This window comes from Salmo salar, chromosome ssa09, assembly GCF_905237065.1.
Source record: "Salmo salar chromosome ssa09, Ssal_v3.1, whole genome shotgun sequence".
Taxonomy (NCBI): domain Eukaryota; kingdom Metazoa; phylum Chordata; class Actinopteri; order Salmoniformes; family Salmonidae; genus Salmo; species Salmo salar.
The window spans coordinates 85,531,441-85,549,217 of NC_059450.1; the positions used below are offsets into that span (position 1 = coordinate 85,531,441).

The following is a 17,777-nucleotide window of genomic DNA, read 5'->3' on the forward strand; positions in this document are numbered from 1 at the left end:
TCTGTGATGCCTGGGCTCTGTGATGCCTGGGCTCTGTGATGCCTGGGCTCTGTGATGCCAGGGCTCTGTGATGCCTGGGCTCTGTGATGCCTGGGCTCTGTGATGCCTGGGCTCTGTGATGCCAGGGCTCTGTGATGCCTGGGCTCTGTGATGCCTGGGCTCTGTGATGCCTGGGCTCTGTGATGCCAGGGCTCTGTGATGCCTGGGCTGTGATGCCTGGGCTCTGTGATGCCTGGGCTCTTTGGTGTGGTTTATCACAGCCATAATAATGATAATGACATGAATTACACCCAGCAGACACTTTACTCACATGCCTCCTCCATGTTTTATTACATGCACGCACACACATACACACACAGACACACAACCACCACCCTCCCTTTAAGCCGTCTTCTTCATGAGAGTTAAGTGATGCACGGTCAGGAGGGATAAATCAGCGTTGTCACGGTGACAAGAAAGGACACAGCAGTAAAATCACCAAGAACCTCTCTCTCTCTCTGTCTCTGTCTCTGTCTCTCTCTCTCTCTCTCTCTCTCTCTCTCCGTTTCTCTCTCTCTCTCTCTCTCTGTTTCTCTCTCTGTTTCTCTCTCTCTCTCTCTCTATCTTTCCCTTTCCCTCTCGCTCTCTCTCACTCTCTGTGTCATCATTTTACTTGTATATTTTAGTCATTTAGCATTCGCTCTTAGCCAGAGCGACTACCATTAGTGGGTGCATATATTTTACCACAGTGTGCAATTACAGCAGCCATATTTATTACCTGTTGCCGCAAGAAAATAAAAACCAGTGAAGCACAAACACCATTGTAAATAAGCTCAGCAATAAAAGAAACGTCCTCTCAATGTCAACTGTGTTTATTTTCAGCAAACTTAACATGTGTAAATATTTGGACGAACATAAGATTCAACAACTGAGACATAAACTGAACAAGTTCCACAGACATGTGACTAAAATAAATAGAATAATGTGTCCCTGAACAAAGGGGTGAGTCAAAATCAAAAGTAACAGTCAGTATTTGGTGTGGCCACTAGCTACATTAAGTACGGCAGTGCATCTCCTCCTCATGGACTGCACCAGATTAGCCAGTTCTTGTTGTGAGATGTTACCCCACTTTTCCACCAAGGCACCTGCAAATTCCCGGACATTTCTGGGGGGAATGGCCCTAGCCCTCACCCTACGATCCAACAGGTCCCAGACATGCTCATTGGGATTGAGATCCGGGCTCTTCGCTGGCCATGGCAGAACACTGACATTCCTGTCTTGCAGGAAATCATGCACAGAATGAGCAGTATGGCTGGTGGCATTGTCATGCTGGAGGTTCATGTCAGGATGAGCTTGCAGGAAGGATACCACATGTGGGAGGAGGATGTCTTCCCTGTAACGCACAGCGTTGAGATTGCCTGCAATGACAACAAGCTCAGTCCGATGATGCTGTGACACACCACCCCAGACCATGACGGACCCTCCCCCTCCAAATTGATCCCTCTCCAGAGTACAGGCCTCGGTGTAACGCTCATTCCATCGACGATAAACGCGAATCCGACCATCACCCCTGATGAGACAAAACCGCGACTCATCAGTGAAGAGCACTTTTTGCCAGTCCTGTCTGGTCCAGTGATGGTGGGTTTGTGCCCATAGGCGACGTTGTTGCCGGTGATGTCTGGTGCGTACCTGCCTTCCAACAGGCCTACAAGCCCTCAGTCCAGCCTCTCTCAGCCTATTGCGGACAGTCTGAGCACTGATGGAGGGATTGTGTGTTCCTGTTGTAATTTGGGCAGTTGTTGTTGCCATCCTGTACCTGTCCCGCAGGTGTGATGTTCGGATGTACCGATCCTGTGCAGGTGTTGTTGCACGTGGTCTGCCACTGTGAGGATGATCAGCTGTCCGTCCTGTCTACCTGTAACGCTGTCTTAGGCATCTCACAGTACGGACATTGCAATTTATTGCCCTGGCCACATCTGCCGTCCTCATGCCTCCTTGCAGCATGCTTAAGGCACATTCACGCAGATGAGCAGGGACTCTGGGCATCTTTCTTTTGGTGTTTTTCAGAGTCAGTAGAAAGGCCACTTTGGTGTCCTAAGTTTTAATAACTTGTGACCTTAATTGCCTACCGTCTGTAAGCTGTTAGTGTCTTAAGGACCGTTCCACAGGTGCATGTTCATTAATTGTTTATGGTTCATTGAACAAGCATGGGAAACAGTGTTTAAACCCTTTACAGTGAAGATATGTGAAGTTATTTGGATTTTTATGAATGATCTTTTGTATGACAGGGTCCTGAAAAAGGGACGTTTCTTTTTTTTGTGTATTGATTGTCTCTTTTGTACTTTAACTATTTGCACATAATATGAAATTAATGTGAGGAAAGGAGAGTGAGGCGGGGGAGAGAGGGAAACGGAGGAGAGGAGAGTGGGATTCGGGAAACCTCCGACACCCCACATTGAACCCCTAATAAGATGGGGGGGAATTAGACAGAGGAGTCTGTCACACAGGCAGGAAGCAAAGTAGAGCAGATCTCACTTACAGACTGATCTCAGACGGCAGCTCTGCTTTTAACACAGACAGCCCTGGTGCCATCTGCTGTGATGGGACTTGACTGGATGCGCTGCATGGACTGGGAAGAGGAGGAGGAGGAGGAGAAGAGAGGGAAGGAAGAGGCAACCCTCACACACTGACAGAGTGGGCTACTCACTGCAGTGAATGCACATAGGGAATGTTGTCACTGAAGAGAGCACAGTGTGTCTGGTCTTGATATGTTGCTAGTTTGACATATCCTCTGATATTCTGCCGGCAGAAAGATACAGTATGTAGGAAGGAAGGATGTAAAAATGACTGATCTCAGACGTTTTACTCATGTAGATATTCTGTTCTCCACCTTGTGAATTACAAACCAGTCGAGGTAGTGTGTGTGTGTGTGTGTGTGTGTGTGTGTGTGTGTGTGTGTGTGTGTGTGTGTGTGTGTGTGTGTGTGTGTGTGTGTGTGTGTGTGTGTGTGTGTGTGTGTGTGTGTGTGTGTGTGTGTGTGTGTGTGTGTGTGTGTGTGGCGGGCTGGTGAACCAGGCAGATGGGGAGTTCCTTTACAGTATATTAAAATACGACCTCATCTATGGAGCGATGAGCAGTGAGGGGTGTGATGAACAGAGGCTCTCTCTCTCACACACACACACACATATACCACCGCCGTTTGGGCTGCTTCTCAAATGGCACCCTATTCCCTATATACATTAGTGCACTACTTTTGACTAGGTTCACATACTGAGGAATAGAGGGTGTCATTTGTCTTTGTTGAGCTGTATACGGTAGGATTATTATTATTATTATTGGCTGTGATATAAACTAGCATGGATGGTCATGAAAATTCAGACCGCAGCCCGGTGAAGCATTGAATCGTCCATATTAACTTCAATGTGAATTAGACCAGAGTGATCTGATGAGCGAGGAACTTACAGGACTATAGGAAGTATGACTGGCAAATCCATACAGTATGAGCTAATCTGGTGTTATCACTGTTTGTTTGATTTGTTCACTCTGTTCCGGATGAAGAAGTAGCTGTAGCGGCCCAACAGCCAGGATTCGTTTTTCATCCAGAACAGAGTGAACAAATGAACACAGCGCGCCGCGTTTCCTCTCTCCTTTCTCGTTTTGATGTCTACATGAAAACTTCATTTTGCTGCTGACTTCTCAGAAAAAAATGTGTAATAAAAAAAAAAAGGTTTCCCAATTCCACAAAATAATATTTACCACAGCTAATTTTCCATCTCTTAATTTCCATTCATATGTAAAACTAGGTAGGTATGGAATCTACTCTACTGTCAAATGATTGAAATTGTTCACATAGAGATCAGGGTGCTGCCAGCAGCAGGGAGAGAGAGAGAGAGAGAGAGAGGGAGGGAGAGGGTGAGAGTGAGAGAGAGAGGGAGAGGGTGAGAGAGAGAGGGAGGGAGAAAGAAAATCACTGCTTTCAAAATCAAAGCCCTTTGAGATGCAAATCAGATTGACAAGCCTCTATTTTTACATCTGAAAATGTTTTTTTTTTACTTCTTCTAACACAGCCCATAAAACCAATGATGATTTAAGACAATTGTAAGGATTGGAATACAGACGAATGCATGGATATTGAAAATTCCCTCTCTTTCTTCATTTTCTTTCCTCTCTACTCTTTCCCCCTCTTTGGAATCAAGGGAGCGATAACTTCTGCTGCTTCTGAAGTGCCCAAATTCTTAGTGGTTTCCAGCGGCAACGTGTTATGATATAACAGCCTTTTAAAATGGTCTGAGAAGTCCCCGTTAAGGCCCTGTATGCAAGTTGTTCAGGCATCAGGGATTACGGTGCAGTCAGTCCACACATAAAGCATCAGGGATTACAGTGCTGTCAGTCTACACATAAAGCATCAGGGATTACGGTGCTGTCAGTCCACACATAAAGCATCAGGGATTACAGTGCTGTCAGTCCACACATAAAGCATCAGGGATTACGGTGCTGTCAATCCACACATAAAGCATCAGGGATTACGGTGCTGTCAGTCCACACATAAAGCATCAGGGATTACAGTGCAGTCAGTCTACACATAAAGCATCAGGGATTACGGTGCTGTCAGTCCACACATAAAGCATCAGGGATTACGGTGCTGTCAGTCCACACATAAAGCATCAGGGATTACAGTGCTGTCAGTCCACACATAAAGCATCAGGGATTGCGGTGCTGTCAGTCCACACATAAAGCATCAGGGATTAAGGTGCTGTCAATCCACACATAAAGCATCAGGGATTACGGTGCTGTCAGTCCACACATAAAGCATCAGGGATTACAGTGCTGTCAATCCACACATAAAGCATCAGGGATTACAGTGCAGTCAGTCTACACATAAAGCATCAGGGATTACAGTGCAGTCAGTCTACACATAAAGCATCAGGGATTACAGTGCAGTCAGTCTACACATAAAGCATCAGGGATTACAGTGCAGTGCAGTTCCTCATGTCTAATCCCAGCCTTCCTAGTCTTCCTCATGTCTACTACCAGCCTTCCTAGTCTTCCTCATGTCTACACCCAGTCACCTCATATTACCCCTTCCTCATGTTTACTCCCAGCCACCATAGTCTTCCTCATGTCTACTCCCAGCCACCCTAGTCTTCCTCATGTCTACACCCAGCCACCTCTTCACCCACGGATGCCATTTAACCCAGTTAAGGTACATGCTCTCTTAATGTCAGACACACACACACACACACACACACACACACACACACACACACACACACACACACACACACACACACACACACACACAGAAGAATCTCATGATTTGTTATCATTTTATCCAGCTGGGTTGTGGGAGATGAGGTTTTAGAACATATGCCTCAGGAATATGACGCATGAATTCTACATACTGTCTATTTCAAAGTCTCTCTAATGCAGGCCGTTTGACTTGCGTTATCTCTAACAGCTGAGGAGCGAGGAGGGTGGAGGGCACTGTGCAGACTCCTCATATATCACAGCAATGATTACATTATGGAACCCATGGTTACTTAGCTGGCTTTTTACTCTGCCCATTTAGTGGAGGATTAAACAGTCGACCTAAATGTGTGTGTACATGTTTGTACAGTGTGTGTGTGTCTGTTCCTTCTCCACGCTCCTCACCAACAGGTGGAGAGGGGAGTTCCGCAGTGTCAGGGTTCATGCTGAGAGTAAAGACATTAACACTCGCTGAAACCCCAGTCACAAAAACAACCACACGACCATTCTGAGCCAGAATGGAGGAAATGGAAATGCTAAAATAGTGAGGAGAGTTTAGTGGAAAGTTGTTTGTTGTTGTTGTTGTTGTGGTCTGTGTGTTTGGCACTGTAAGGCTAATGTCTGCAGTAGGTCCATAGAGATAAGGCCTTAGCGAGGTGGACTGATGCACTGGGAATAATAAATTACATGCTTTGCTCTCTCTCTCGTGGCTCAACTTTCTGTTCACTACTCTGTGGCAAGGCTATTTGCATAATTCCCAATGACCAACTGAAAACATTCCTTTTTTTTAGCAATAATATTAAATCAGCATTTCTCACCATTATGTCTGATAGGTAGATTTTGCTGTTGTAGTACTGTACGGTATGGCTTGAGTTCCTATTTGTAGAGTTCAATCAGTAGATAATGGAAAAAGAGCTTAGTAGAGCTACATTTATGAGAACAATTACATTGTTTCTGGCTTAATGAAATACCAGCGCTACGATTTTCTCTCTCTCTCTCTCTCTCTCTCTCTCTCTCTCTCTCTCTCTCTCTCTCTCTCTCTCTCTCTCTCTCTCTCTCTCTCTCTCTCTCTCTCTCTCTCTCTCTCTCTTTCCATACATCGGAAATGTATTGTTCTTATTTCAGCTCATAGAAAACATACAATCTCTCGCTGCGAGCTCTGTTAAATGAACATATTTCAAATGTGAATTAATCATGAATCATTCAAATTACTTCTTCTTCTTCCTAATTTACTGGGAACCCTATTCCCCACATAGTGCACTGCTTTTGACCAGAGCCCGATGGGCCTATAATATAGAGATCATCAGCCCTCCTCTAGTTAATAATATAGAGATCATCAGCCCTCCTCTAGTTAATAACATGGAGATCATCAGCCCTCCTCTAGTTAATAACATAGAGATCATCAGCCCTCCTCTAGTTAATAACATAGAGATCATCAGCCCTCCTCTAGTTAATAACATAGAGATCATCAGCCCTCTAGTTAATAACAGAGATCATCAGCCCTCCTCTTGTTAATAACATGGAGATCATCAGCCCTCCTCTAGTTAATAACATAGAGATCATCAGCCCTCCTCTAGTTAATAACATAGAGATCATCAGCCCTCCTCTAGTTAATAACATAGAGATCATCAGCCCTCCTCTAGTTAATAACATAGAGATCATCAGCCCTCCTCTAGTTAATAACATAGAGATCATCAGCCCTCCTCTAGTTAATAACATAGAGATCATCAGCCCTCCTCTAGTTAATAACATGGAGATCATCAGCCCTCCTCTAGTTAATAACATAGAGATCATCAGCCCTCCTCTAGTTAATAACATAGAGATCATCAGCCCTCCTCTAGTTAATAACATGGAGATCATCAGCCCTCCTCTAGTTAATAACATGGAGATCATCAGCCCTCCTCTAGTTAATAACATAGAGATCATCAGCCCTCCTCTAGTTAATAACATAGAGATCATCAGCCCTCCTCTAGTTAATAACATAGAGATCATCAGCCCTCCTCTAGTTAATAACATGGAGATCATCAGCCCTCCTCTAGTTAATAACATAGAGATCATCAGCCCTCCTCTAGTTAATAACATAGAGATCATCAGCCCTCTAGTTAATAAAAGAGATCATCAGCCCTCCTCTTGTTAATAACATGGAGATCATCAGCCCTCCTCTAGTTAATAACATAGAGATCATCAGCCCTCCTCTAGTTAATAACATGGAGATCATAAGCCCTCCTCTAGTTAATAACATGGAGATCATCAGCCCTCCTCTAGTTAATAACATGGAGATCATCAGCCCTCCTCTAGTTAATAACATAGAGATCATCAGCCCTCCTCTAGTTAATAACATAGAGATCATCAGCCCTCCTCTAGTTAATAACATAGAGATCATCAGCCCTCCTCTAGTTAATAACATAGAGATCATCAGCCCTCCTCTAGTTAATAACATGGAGATCATCAGCCCTCCTCTAGTTAATAACATAGAGATCATCAGCCCTCCTCTAGTTAATAACATGGAGATCATCAGCCCTCCTCTAGTTAATAACATGGAGATCATCAGCCCTCCTCTAGTTAATAACATAGAGATCATCAGACCTCCCTCTAGTTAATAACATGGAGATCATCAGCCCTCCTCTAGTTAATAACATAGAGATCATCAGACCTCCCTCTAGTTAATAACATGGAGATCATCAGCCCTCCTCTAGTTAATAGCATGGAGATCATCAGCCCTCCTCTAGTTAATAACATACAGATCATCAGCCCTCCTCTAGTTAATAACATAGAGATCATCAGCCCTCCTCTAGTTAATAACATAGAGATCATCAGCCCTCCTCTAGTTAATAACATAGAGATCATCAGCCCTCCTCTAGTTAATAACATGGAGATCATCAGCCCTCCTCTAGTTAATAACATAGAGATAATCAGCCCTCCTCTAGTTAATAACATGGAGATCATCAGCCCTCCTCTAGTTAATAACATAGAGATCATCAGACCTCCCTCTAGTTAATAACATGGAGATCATCAGCCCTCGTCTTGTTAATAACATGGAGATCATCAGCCCTCCTTCTAGTTAATAACATGGAGATCATCAGACCTCCCTCTAGTTAATAACATGGAGATCATCAGCCCTCCTCTAGTTAATAACATGGAGATCATCAGCCCTCCTCTAGTTAATAACATAGAGATCATCAGCCCTCCTCTAGTTAATAACATGGAGATCATCAGCCCTCCTCTAGTTAATAACATGGAGATCATCAGCCCTCCTCTAGTTAATAACATAGAGATCATCAGACCTCCCTCTAGTTAATAACATGGAGATCATCAGCCCTCCTCTTGTTAATAACATGGAGATCATAAGCCCTCCCTCTAGTTAATAACATGGAGATCATCAGACCTCTCTCTAGTTAATAACATGGAGATCATCAGCCCTCCTCTAGTTAATAACATGGAGATCATCAGCCCTCCTCTAGTTAATAACATGGAGGTCATCAGCCCTCCTCTAGTTAATAACATGGAGATCATCAGCCCTCCTCTAGTTTATAACATAGAGATCATCAGCCCTCCTCTAGTTAATAACACGGAGATCATCAGCCCTCCTCTAGTTAATAACATAGAGATCATCAGCCCTCCCTCTAGTTAATAACATAGAGATCATCAGCCCTCCTCTAGTTAATAACATAGAGATCATCAGCCCTCCTCTAGTTAATAACATAGAGATCATCAGCCCTCCTCTAGTTAATAACATGGAGATCATCAGCCCTCCTCTAGTTAATAACATAGAGATCATCAGCCCTCCTCTAGTTAATAACATGGAGATCATCAGCCCTCCTCTAGTTAATAACATAGAGATCATCAGACCTCCCTCTAGTTAATAACATGGAGATCATCAGCCCTCCTCTAGTTAATAACATGGAGATCATCAGCCCTCCTCTAGTTAATAACATGGAGATCATCAGCCCTCCTCTAGTTAATAACATAGAGATCATCAGACCTCCCTCTAGTTAATAACATGGAGATCATCAGCCCTCCTCTTGTTAATAACATGGAGATCATCAGCCCTCCCTCTAGTTAATAACATGGAGATCATCAGACCTCTCTCTAGTTAATAACATGGAGATCATCAGCCCTCCTCTAGTTAATAACATGGAGATCATCAGCCCTCCTCTAGTTAATAACCTTTAGGTCATCAGCCCTCCTCTAGTTAATAACATGGAGATCATCAGCCCTCCTCTAGTTTATAACATAGAGATCATCAGCCCTCCTCTAGTTAATAACACGGAGATCATCAGCCCTCCTCTAGTTAATAACATAGAGATCATCAGCCCTCCCTCTAGTTAATAACATAGAGATCATCAGCCCTCCTCTAGTTAATAACATAGAGATCATCAGCCCTCCTCTAGTTAATAACATAGAGATCATCAGCCCTCCTCTAGTTAATAACATGGAGATCATCAGCCCTCCTCTAGTTAATAACATAGAGATCATCAGCCCTCCTCTAGTTAATAACATGGAGATCATCAGCCCTCCTCTAGTTAATAACATGGAGATCATCAGCCCTCCTCTAGTTAATAACATAGAGATCATCAGACCTCCCTCTAGTTAATAACATGGAGATCATCAGCCCTCCTCTTGTTAATAACATGGAGATCATCAGCCCTCCCTCTAGTTAATAACATGGAGATCATCAGACCTCCCTCTAGTTAATAACATGGAGATCATCAGCCCTCCTCTAGTTAATAACATGGAGATCATCAGCCCTCCTCTAGTTAATAGCATGGAGATCATCAGCCCTCCTGTAGTTAATAACATACAGATCATCAGCCCTCCTCTAGTTAATAACATAGAGATCATCAGCCCTCCTCTAGTTAATAACATAGAGATCATCAGCCCTCCTCTAGTTAATAACATAGAGATCATCAGCCCTCCTCTAGTTAATAACATGGAGATCATCAGCCCTCCTCTAGTTAATAACATGGAGATCATCAGCCCTCCTCTAGTTAATAACCTTTAGGTCATCAGCCCTCCTCTAGTTAATAACATGGAGATCATCAGCCCTCCTCTAGTTTATAACATAGAGATCATCAGCCCTCCTCTAGTTAATAACACGGAGATCATCAGCCCTCCTCTAGTTAATAACATAGAGATCATCAGCCCTCCCTCTAGTTAATAACATAGAGATCATCAGCCCTCCTCTAGTTAATAACATAGAGATCATCAGCCCTCCTCTAGTTAATAACATAGAGATCATCAGCCCTCCTCTAGTTAATAACATGGAGATCATCAGCCCTCCTCTAGTTAATAACATAGAGATCATCAGCCCTCCTCTAGTTAATAACATGGAGATCATCAGCCCTCCTCTAGTTAATAACATGGAGATCATCAGCCCTCCTCTAGTTAATAACATAGAGATCATCAGACCTCCCTCTAGTTAATAACATGGAGATCATCAGCCCTCCTCTTGTTAATAACATGGAGATCATCAGCCCTCCCTCTAGTTAATAACATGGAGATCATCAGACCTCCCTCTAGTTAATAACATGGAGATCATCAGCCCTCCTCTAGTTAATAACATGGAGATCATCAGCCCTCCTCTAGTTAATAGCATGGAGATCATCAGCCCTCCTGTAGTTAATAACATACAGATCATCAGCCCTCCTCTAGTTAATAACATAGAGATCATCAGCCCTCCTCTAGTTAATAACATAGAGATCATCAGCCCTCCTCTAGTTAATAACATAGAGATCATCAGCCCTCCTCTAGTTAATAACATGGAGATCATCAGCCCTCCTCTAGTTAATAACATAGAGATCATCAGCCCTCCTCTAGTTAATAACATGGAGATCATCAGCCCTCCTCTAGTTAATAACATAGAGATCATCAGACCTCCCTCTAGTTAATAACATGGAGATCATCAGCCCTCCTCTTGTTAATAACATGGAGATCATCAGCCCTCCTTCTAGTTAATAACATGGAGATCATCAGACCTCCCTCTAGTTAATAACATGGAGATCATCAGCCCTCCTCTAGTTAATAACATGGAGATCATCAGCCCTCCTCTAGTTAATAACATAGAGATCATCAGCCCTCCTCTAGTTAATAACATGGAGATCATCAGCCCTCCTCTAGTTAATAACATGGAGATCATCAGCCCTCCTCTAGTTAATAACATAGAGATCATCAGCCCTCCTCTAGTTAATAACATAGAGATCATCAGACCTCCCTCTAGTTAATAACATGGAGATCATCAGCCCTCCTCTTGTTAATAACATGGAGATCATCAGACCTCCCTCTAGTTAATAACATGGAGATCATCAGCCCTCCTCTAGTTAATAACATGGAGATCATCAGCCCTCCTCTAGTTAATAACATAGAGATCATCAGCCCTCCTCTAGTTAATAACATGGAGATCATCAGCCCTCCTCTAGTTAATAACATGGAGATCATCAGCCCTCCTCTAGTTAATAACATAGAGATCATCAGCCCTCCTCTAGTTAATAACATAGAGATCATCAGACCTCCCTCTAGTTAATAACATGGAGATCATCAGCCCTCCTCTTGTTAATAACATGGAGATCATCAGCCCTCCTTCTAGTTAATAACATGGAGATCATCAGACCTCCCTCTAGTTAATAACATGGAGATCATCAGCCCTCCTCTAGTTAATAACATGGAGATCATCAGCCCTCCTCTCGTTAATAACATAGAGATCATCAGCCCTCCTCTAGTTAATAACATGGAGATCATCAGCCCTCCTCTAGTTAATAACATGGAGATCATCAGCCCTCCTCTTGTTAATAACATGGAGATCATCAGCCCTCCCTCTAGTTAATAACATGGAGATCATCAGACCTCTCTCTAGTTAATAACATGGAGATCATCAGCCCTCCTCTAGTTAATAACATGGAGATCATCAGCCCTCCTCTAGTTAATAACATGGAGGTCATCAGCCCTCCTCTAGTTAATAACATGGAGATCATCAGCCCTCCTCTAGTTTATAACATAGAGATCATCAGCCCTCCTCTAGTTAATAACACGGAGATCATCAGCCCTCCTCTAGTTAATAACATAGAGATCATCAGCCCTCCCTCTAGTTAATAACATAGAGATCATCAGCCCTCCTCTAGTTAATAACATAGAGATCATCAGCCCTCCTCTAGTTAATAACATAGAGATCATCAGCCCTCCTCTAGTTAATAACATGGAGATCATCAGCCCTCCTCTAGTTAATAACATAGAGATCATCAGCCCTCCTCTAGTTAATAACATGGAGATCATCAGCCCTCCTCTAGTTAATAACATGGAGATCATCAGCCCTCCTCTAGTTAATAACATAGAGATCATCAGACCTCCCTCTAGTTAATAACATGGAGATCATCAGCCCTCCTCTTGTTAATAACATGGAGATCATCAGCCCTCCCTCTAGTTAATAACATGGAGATCATCAGACCTCCCTCTAGTTAATAACATGGAGATCATCAGCCCTCCTCTAGTTAATAACATGGAGATCATCAGCCCTCCTCTAGTTAATAGCATGGAGATCATCAGCCCTCCTGTAGTTAATAACATGCAGATCATCAGCCCTCCTCTAGTTAATAACATAGAGATCATCAGCCCTCCTCTAGTTAATAACATAGAGATCATCAGCCCTCCTCTAGTTAATAACATGGAGATCATCAGCCCTCCTCTAGTTAATAACATAGAGATCATCAGACCTCCCTCTAGTTAATAACATGGAGATCATCAGCCCTCCTCTTGTTAATAACATGGAGATCATCAGCCCTCCCTCTAGTTAATAACATGGAGATCATCAGACCTCTCTCTAGTTAATAACATGGAGATCATCATCCCTCCTCTAGTTAATAACATGGAGATCATCAGCCCTCCTCTAGTTAATAACATGGAGGTCATCAGCCCTCCTCTAGTTAATAACATGGAGATCATCAGCCCTCCTCTAGTTTATAACATAGAGATCATCAGCCCTCCTCTAGTTAATAACACGGAGATCATCAGCCCTCCTCTAGTTAATAACATAGAGATCATCAGCCCTCCCTCTAGTTAATAACATAGAGATCATCAGCCCTCCTCTAGTTAATAACATAGAGATCATCAGCCCTCCTCTAGTTAATAACATAGAGATCATCAGCCCTCCTCTAGTTAATAACATGGAGATCATCAGCCCTCCTCTAGTTAATAACATAGAGATCATCAGCCCTCCTCTAGTTAATAACATAGAGATCATCAGCCCTCCTCTAGTTAATAACATAGAGATCATCAGCCCTCCTCTAGTTAATAACATGGAGATCATCAGCCCTCCTCTAGTTAATAACATGGAGATCATCAGCCCTCCTCTAGTTAATAACATGGAGATCATCAGCCCTCCTCTAGTTAATAACATAGAGATCATCAGCCCTCCTCTAGTTAATAACATGGAGATCATCAGCCCTCCTCTAGTTAATAACATAGAGATCATCAGACCTCCCTCTAGTTAATAACATGGAGATCATCAGCCCTCCTCTTGTTAATAACATGGAGATCATCAGCCCTCCTTCTAGTTAATAACATGGAGATCATCAGACCTCCCTCTAGTTAATAACATGGAGATCATCAGCCCTCCTCTAGTTAATAACATGGAGATCATCAGCCCTCCTCTAGTTAATAACATAGAGATCATCAGCCCTCCTCTAGTTAATAACATAGAGATCATCAGCCCTCCTTTAGTTAATAACATAGAGATCATCAGCCCTCCTCTAGTTAATAACATGGAGATCATCAGCCCTCCTCTAGATAATAATATAGAGATCATCAGCCCTCCTCTAGTTAATAACATGGAGATCATCAGCCCTCCTCTAGTTAATAACATAGAGATCATAAGCCCTCCTCTAGTTAATAACATAGAGATCATCAGCCCTCCTCTAGTTAATAACATAGAGATCATCAGCCCTCCTCTAGTTAATAACATAGAGATCATCAGCCCTCCTCTAGTTAATAACATAGAGATCATCAGCCCTCCTCTAGTTAATAACATGGAGATCATCAGCCCTCCTCTAGTTAATAACATAGAGATCATCAGCCCTCCTCTAGTTAATAACATAGATATCATCAGCCCTCCTCTAGTTAATAACATAGAGATCATCAGCCCTCCTCTAGTTAATAACATGGAGATCATCAGCCCTCCTCTAGTTAATAACATGGAGATGTGAATCCTTGCTCTGGTCTCCTCCACACCCACCCCTCGTCTTCATGAGATGTTGTCTGGTCAATGCAGAAGGACATCTACAGTTATTTCAGATTGTAATGGGGACACATGACCTAATGCCACTTTAAACACATTATACATTAAGCACCTTCCTTAGTTGATTGCACTTATGATAAACAGCTCTGGTTCTTTTTCGCTCTCTCTCTCTCTCTCTCTCTAGGTTTCTCTATCCTTCAGGCCATCATGGAGTCAGCAGTGACCAACAATTGGCAGGTGACGGCTCGGTCTGTGGGGAGCATCACGGACGCAGCAGAGTTCAAACGGATCATCGAGGAGATGGACAGGAGGCAGGAGAAACGCTACGTCATCGACTGTGAGGTGGACAGGATCAACACTATCCTAGAACAGGTTAGGGCTTTATTGAATATTTATTGACTCAAGACATTTCAGCTTTAAATTGTTTATACTTTTTCGAAAATGTTCTACAAACAAAATTCCACTATGGGGTATGTTGCGTTTATATGTATGTTCAGTACAGTGCCTTGCAAAAGTATTCATTCCCCTTGGCATTTTTCCTATATTGTTGCATTACAACCTGTAATTTAAATGGGTTTTTATTTTAATTTCATGTTATGGACATACACCAAATAGTCAACATTTGTGAAGTTAATTTAAAAAAATAACTTGTTGCAAAAAATTAAAACAATGTAAAAAACGGAGAAGTGGTACGTGCATATGTGTTCACCCCCTTTGCTATGAAGCCCCTAACTAAAATCTGGTGCAACCAATTACCTTCAGAATAGTAAATAAATAAATAAAGTCCACCTGTGTGCAATCTAAGTGTCACATGATCTGTCACATGATCTCAGTATATATACACCTGTTCTGAAAGGCCCCAGAGTCTGCAACACCACCAAGCAAGTGGCACCACCAAGCAAGTGGCACCACCAAGCAACCAGCACCATGAAGACCAAGGAGCTCTCCAAACAGAAGTACATCCCATGGAGCACCATTAAATCCATTATTAAAAAAATGGAAAGATTATGGCACCACAACAAACCTACCAAGAGAGGGTCGCACACCAAAACTCACGGACCAGGCAAGGAGGGCAATAATTAGAGACGCAACAAAGAGACCAAAGATAACCCTGAAGGTGCTGCAAAGCTCCACAGCGGAGATTGGAGTATCTGTCCATATGACCACTTTAAGCCGTACACTCCACAGAGCTGGGCTTTACGGAAGACTGGCCAGAAAAAAGCCATTACTTAAATTAAAGAAAAAAATAAGCAAACATGTTGTTGTTCACCAAAAGTCTTGTGGGAGACTTCCCAAATATATGGAAGAAGGTACTCTGGTCAGATGAGACTAAAATTGAGCTTTTTGTCCATCAAGGAAAACGCTATGTCTGGCGCAAACCCAACACGTCTCATCACCCCGAGAACATCATTTTTCATCTGCAGGGACTTGGAATCTCGTCAGAATTGAAGGAATGATGGATGAAGCTAAATACAGGGAAATTCTTGAGGGAAACCTCTTTCAGTCTTCCAGAGATTTGAGACTGGGACGGAGGTTCAGCTTCCAGCAGGACAATGACCCTAAGCATACTACTAAAGCAACACTCAAGTGGTTTAAGGGGAAACATTTAAATGTCTTGGAATGGCCTAGTCAAAGCCCAGACCTCAATCCAATTGAGAATCTGTGGTATGACTTAAACATTGCTGTACACCAGCGGAACCCATCCAACTTGAAGGAGCTGGAGCAGTTTTGCCTTGAAGAATGTTCAAAAATCCCAGTGGCTAGATGTGCCAAGCTTATAGAGACATATCCCAAGAGACTTGTAGCTGTAATTACTGCAAAAGGTGGCTCTACAAAGTATTGCCTTTGGGGGGGTGAATAGTTGGTCTTCTTGTTTGTTTCACAACAAAAAATATTTTGCATCTTCAAAGTGGTAGGCATGTTGTGTAAATCAAATGACACAAACCCCCCAAAAATCTATTTTAATTCCAAGTTGTAAGGCAACAAAATAGGAAAAATGCCAAGCGGGGAGAATACTTTCGCAAGCCACTGTATATGTTACTTTTCATGGCATGGAAGGACCTTCTTGCCTGGTTTCTGAGATCATTCACAGCCTTGTGGAAGTTACCTGTGGTGTTGATGTTTAGGCCGAGTTCAAAATCTGTTATTGGTCACGTACACATATTTAGCAGATGTTATCGCGGGTTGGTTAGGAGCTGGGAAATTTCCTTGTCTGTGTCATAATTATTTGTGTGTTCTAGGGCAACAGTGTCTAGAAATAAATTGTATTTGTTGTTCTGGCTACTGAACCCTTTTTTGGAACACCATTTTTTTCTTACTGAGAATCATTGTCATGACCCACGTCTGACGGAATCTGTGCAGAAGATCTAGGTGCTGCCGTAGGCCCTACTTGGTTGGGGACAGATGAACCAGATAATCTGTAGACATTTGATTTCCAAGTCCAGAAGGGTGAGGCCGGGTGCTGCAGACTGTTCTGGTGCACTCACCAATTCACTGATATACAGCGTATTCAGAAAGTATTCAGACACCTTCCCTTTTCCACATAAAAAATGTCCTCATCAATCTACACACAATACCCCATAATGACAAAGCGAAAAAACAGGTTTTTAGAATAGAAAGAAAAAGAATGAAAAGGGAAAAACAAAAATACCTTATTTACATAAGTGGCTTTGTCTACACCATTCAGCATTGTTCACCCCCTCTTAAGCCTTAGCCCCACCCATTTCTTTAAGGATTCACATGTGAGGTCATGTGCTAAACAGTGAGTAGTGTAGTAAAGATTACGACTAAAAGTGGTAGTAGTCTACAATAAGGAACAATTCCAGGTAAACAAAGTGTCCAGATAAAAAATGGTATAAATATTAGATGGTGCCTACCCAGACACACTTGTCTAAATTGATGTGTCATGTGAAAGAAAAGCTATAACCCCCAGCCACATCTTGCCCAGTGGATGGGTCTCTACAGAAGGTGTAAAGGGTACAGACAAATGGTTACTTGCATAGTAGCAATATCAGAAATAGACAGTGTCAATATAATTAAAAATAATTTACAGTATGTAAAAGAACAATATCAATAACAATATCAGTGATAGAAGAGGTAGTTATATGCATACGATCTGGGGTAAAGTGGCTGAGCAGCAGGATTTAAATACAATAGTATCAGAAACGTTGGTAGCAGAGAGTCATTTGAATAGAGGCACTGCAGATGGTGCTGATGACTGGTCCGTCCGAACCACACATGAATAAGGGAATCTATATTCAAAAAGCCTGTTTCTGTTCTGCCCTTGACTTTGGTGCAGGGCATGTGATGTCCGTAGCCTCTTCATCGC

General features: G+C 42.6%; 1 protein-coding gene across 4 annotated transcripts in view; it reads left to right on the top strand.

Moving 5' to 3' along the window:
• LOC106612181 (glutamate receptor 3) overlaps positions 1–17,777 on the top strand; it is a 212,511-nt gene that overhangs the window by 95,480 nt on the left and 99,254 nt on the right. For all 4 annotated transcript variants that reach the window (XR_006771069.1, XR_006771070.1, XM_045724148.1 and 1 more), the window contains exon 4: positions 14,634–14,821. Coding sequence is in view for 2 of the 4 variants with exons in the window: in XM_045724148.1 (XP_045580104.1) it covers positions 14,634–14,821 (188 nt within the window). In the remaining 2 variants the exon portion in view is untranslated. The remainder of the gene's footprint in view (positions 1–14,633; positions 14,822–17,777) is intronic.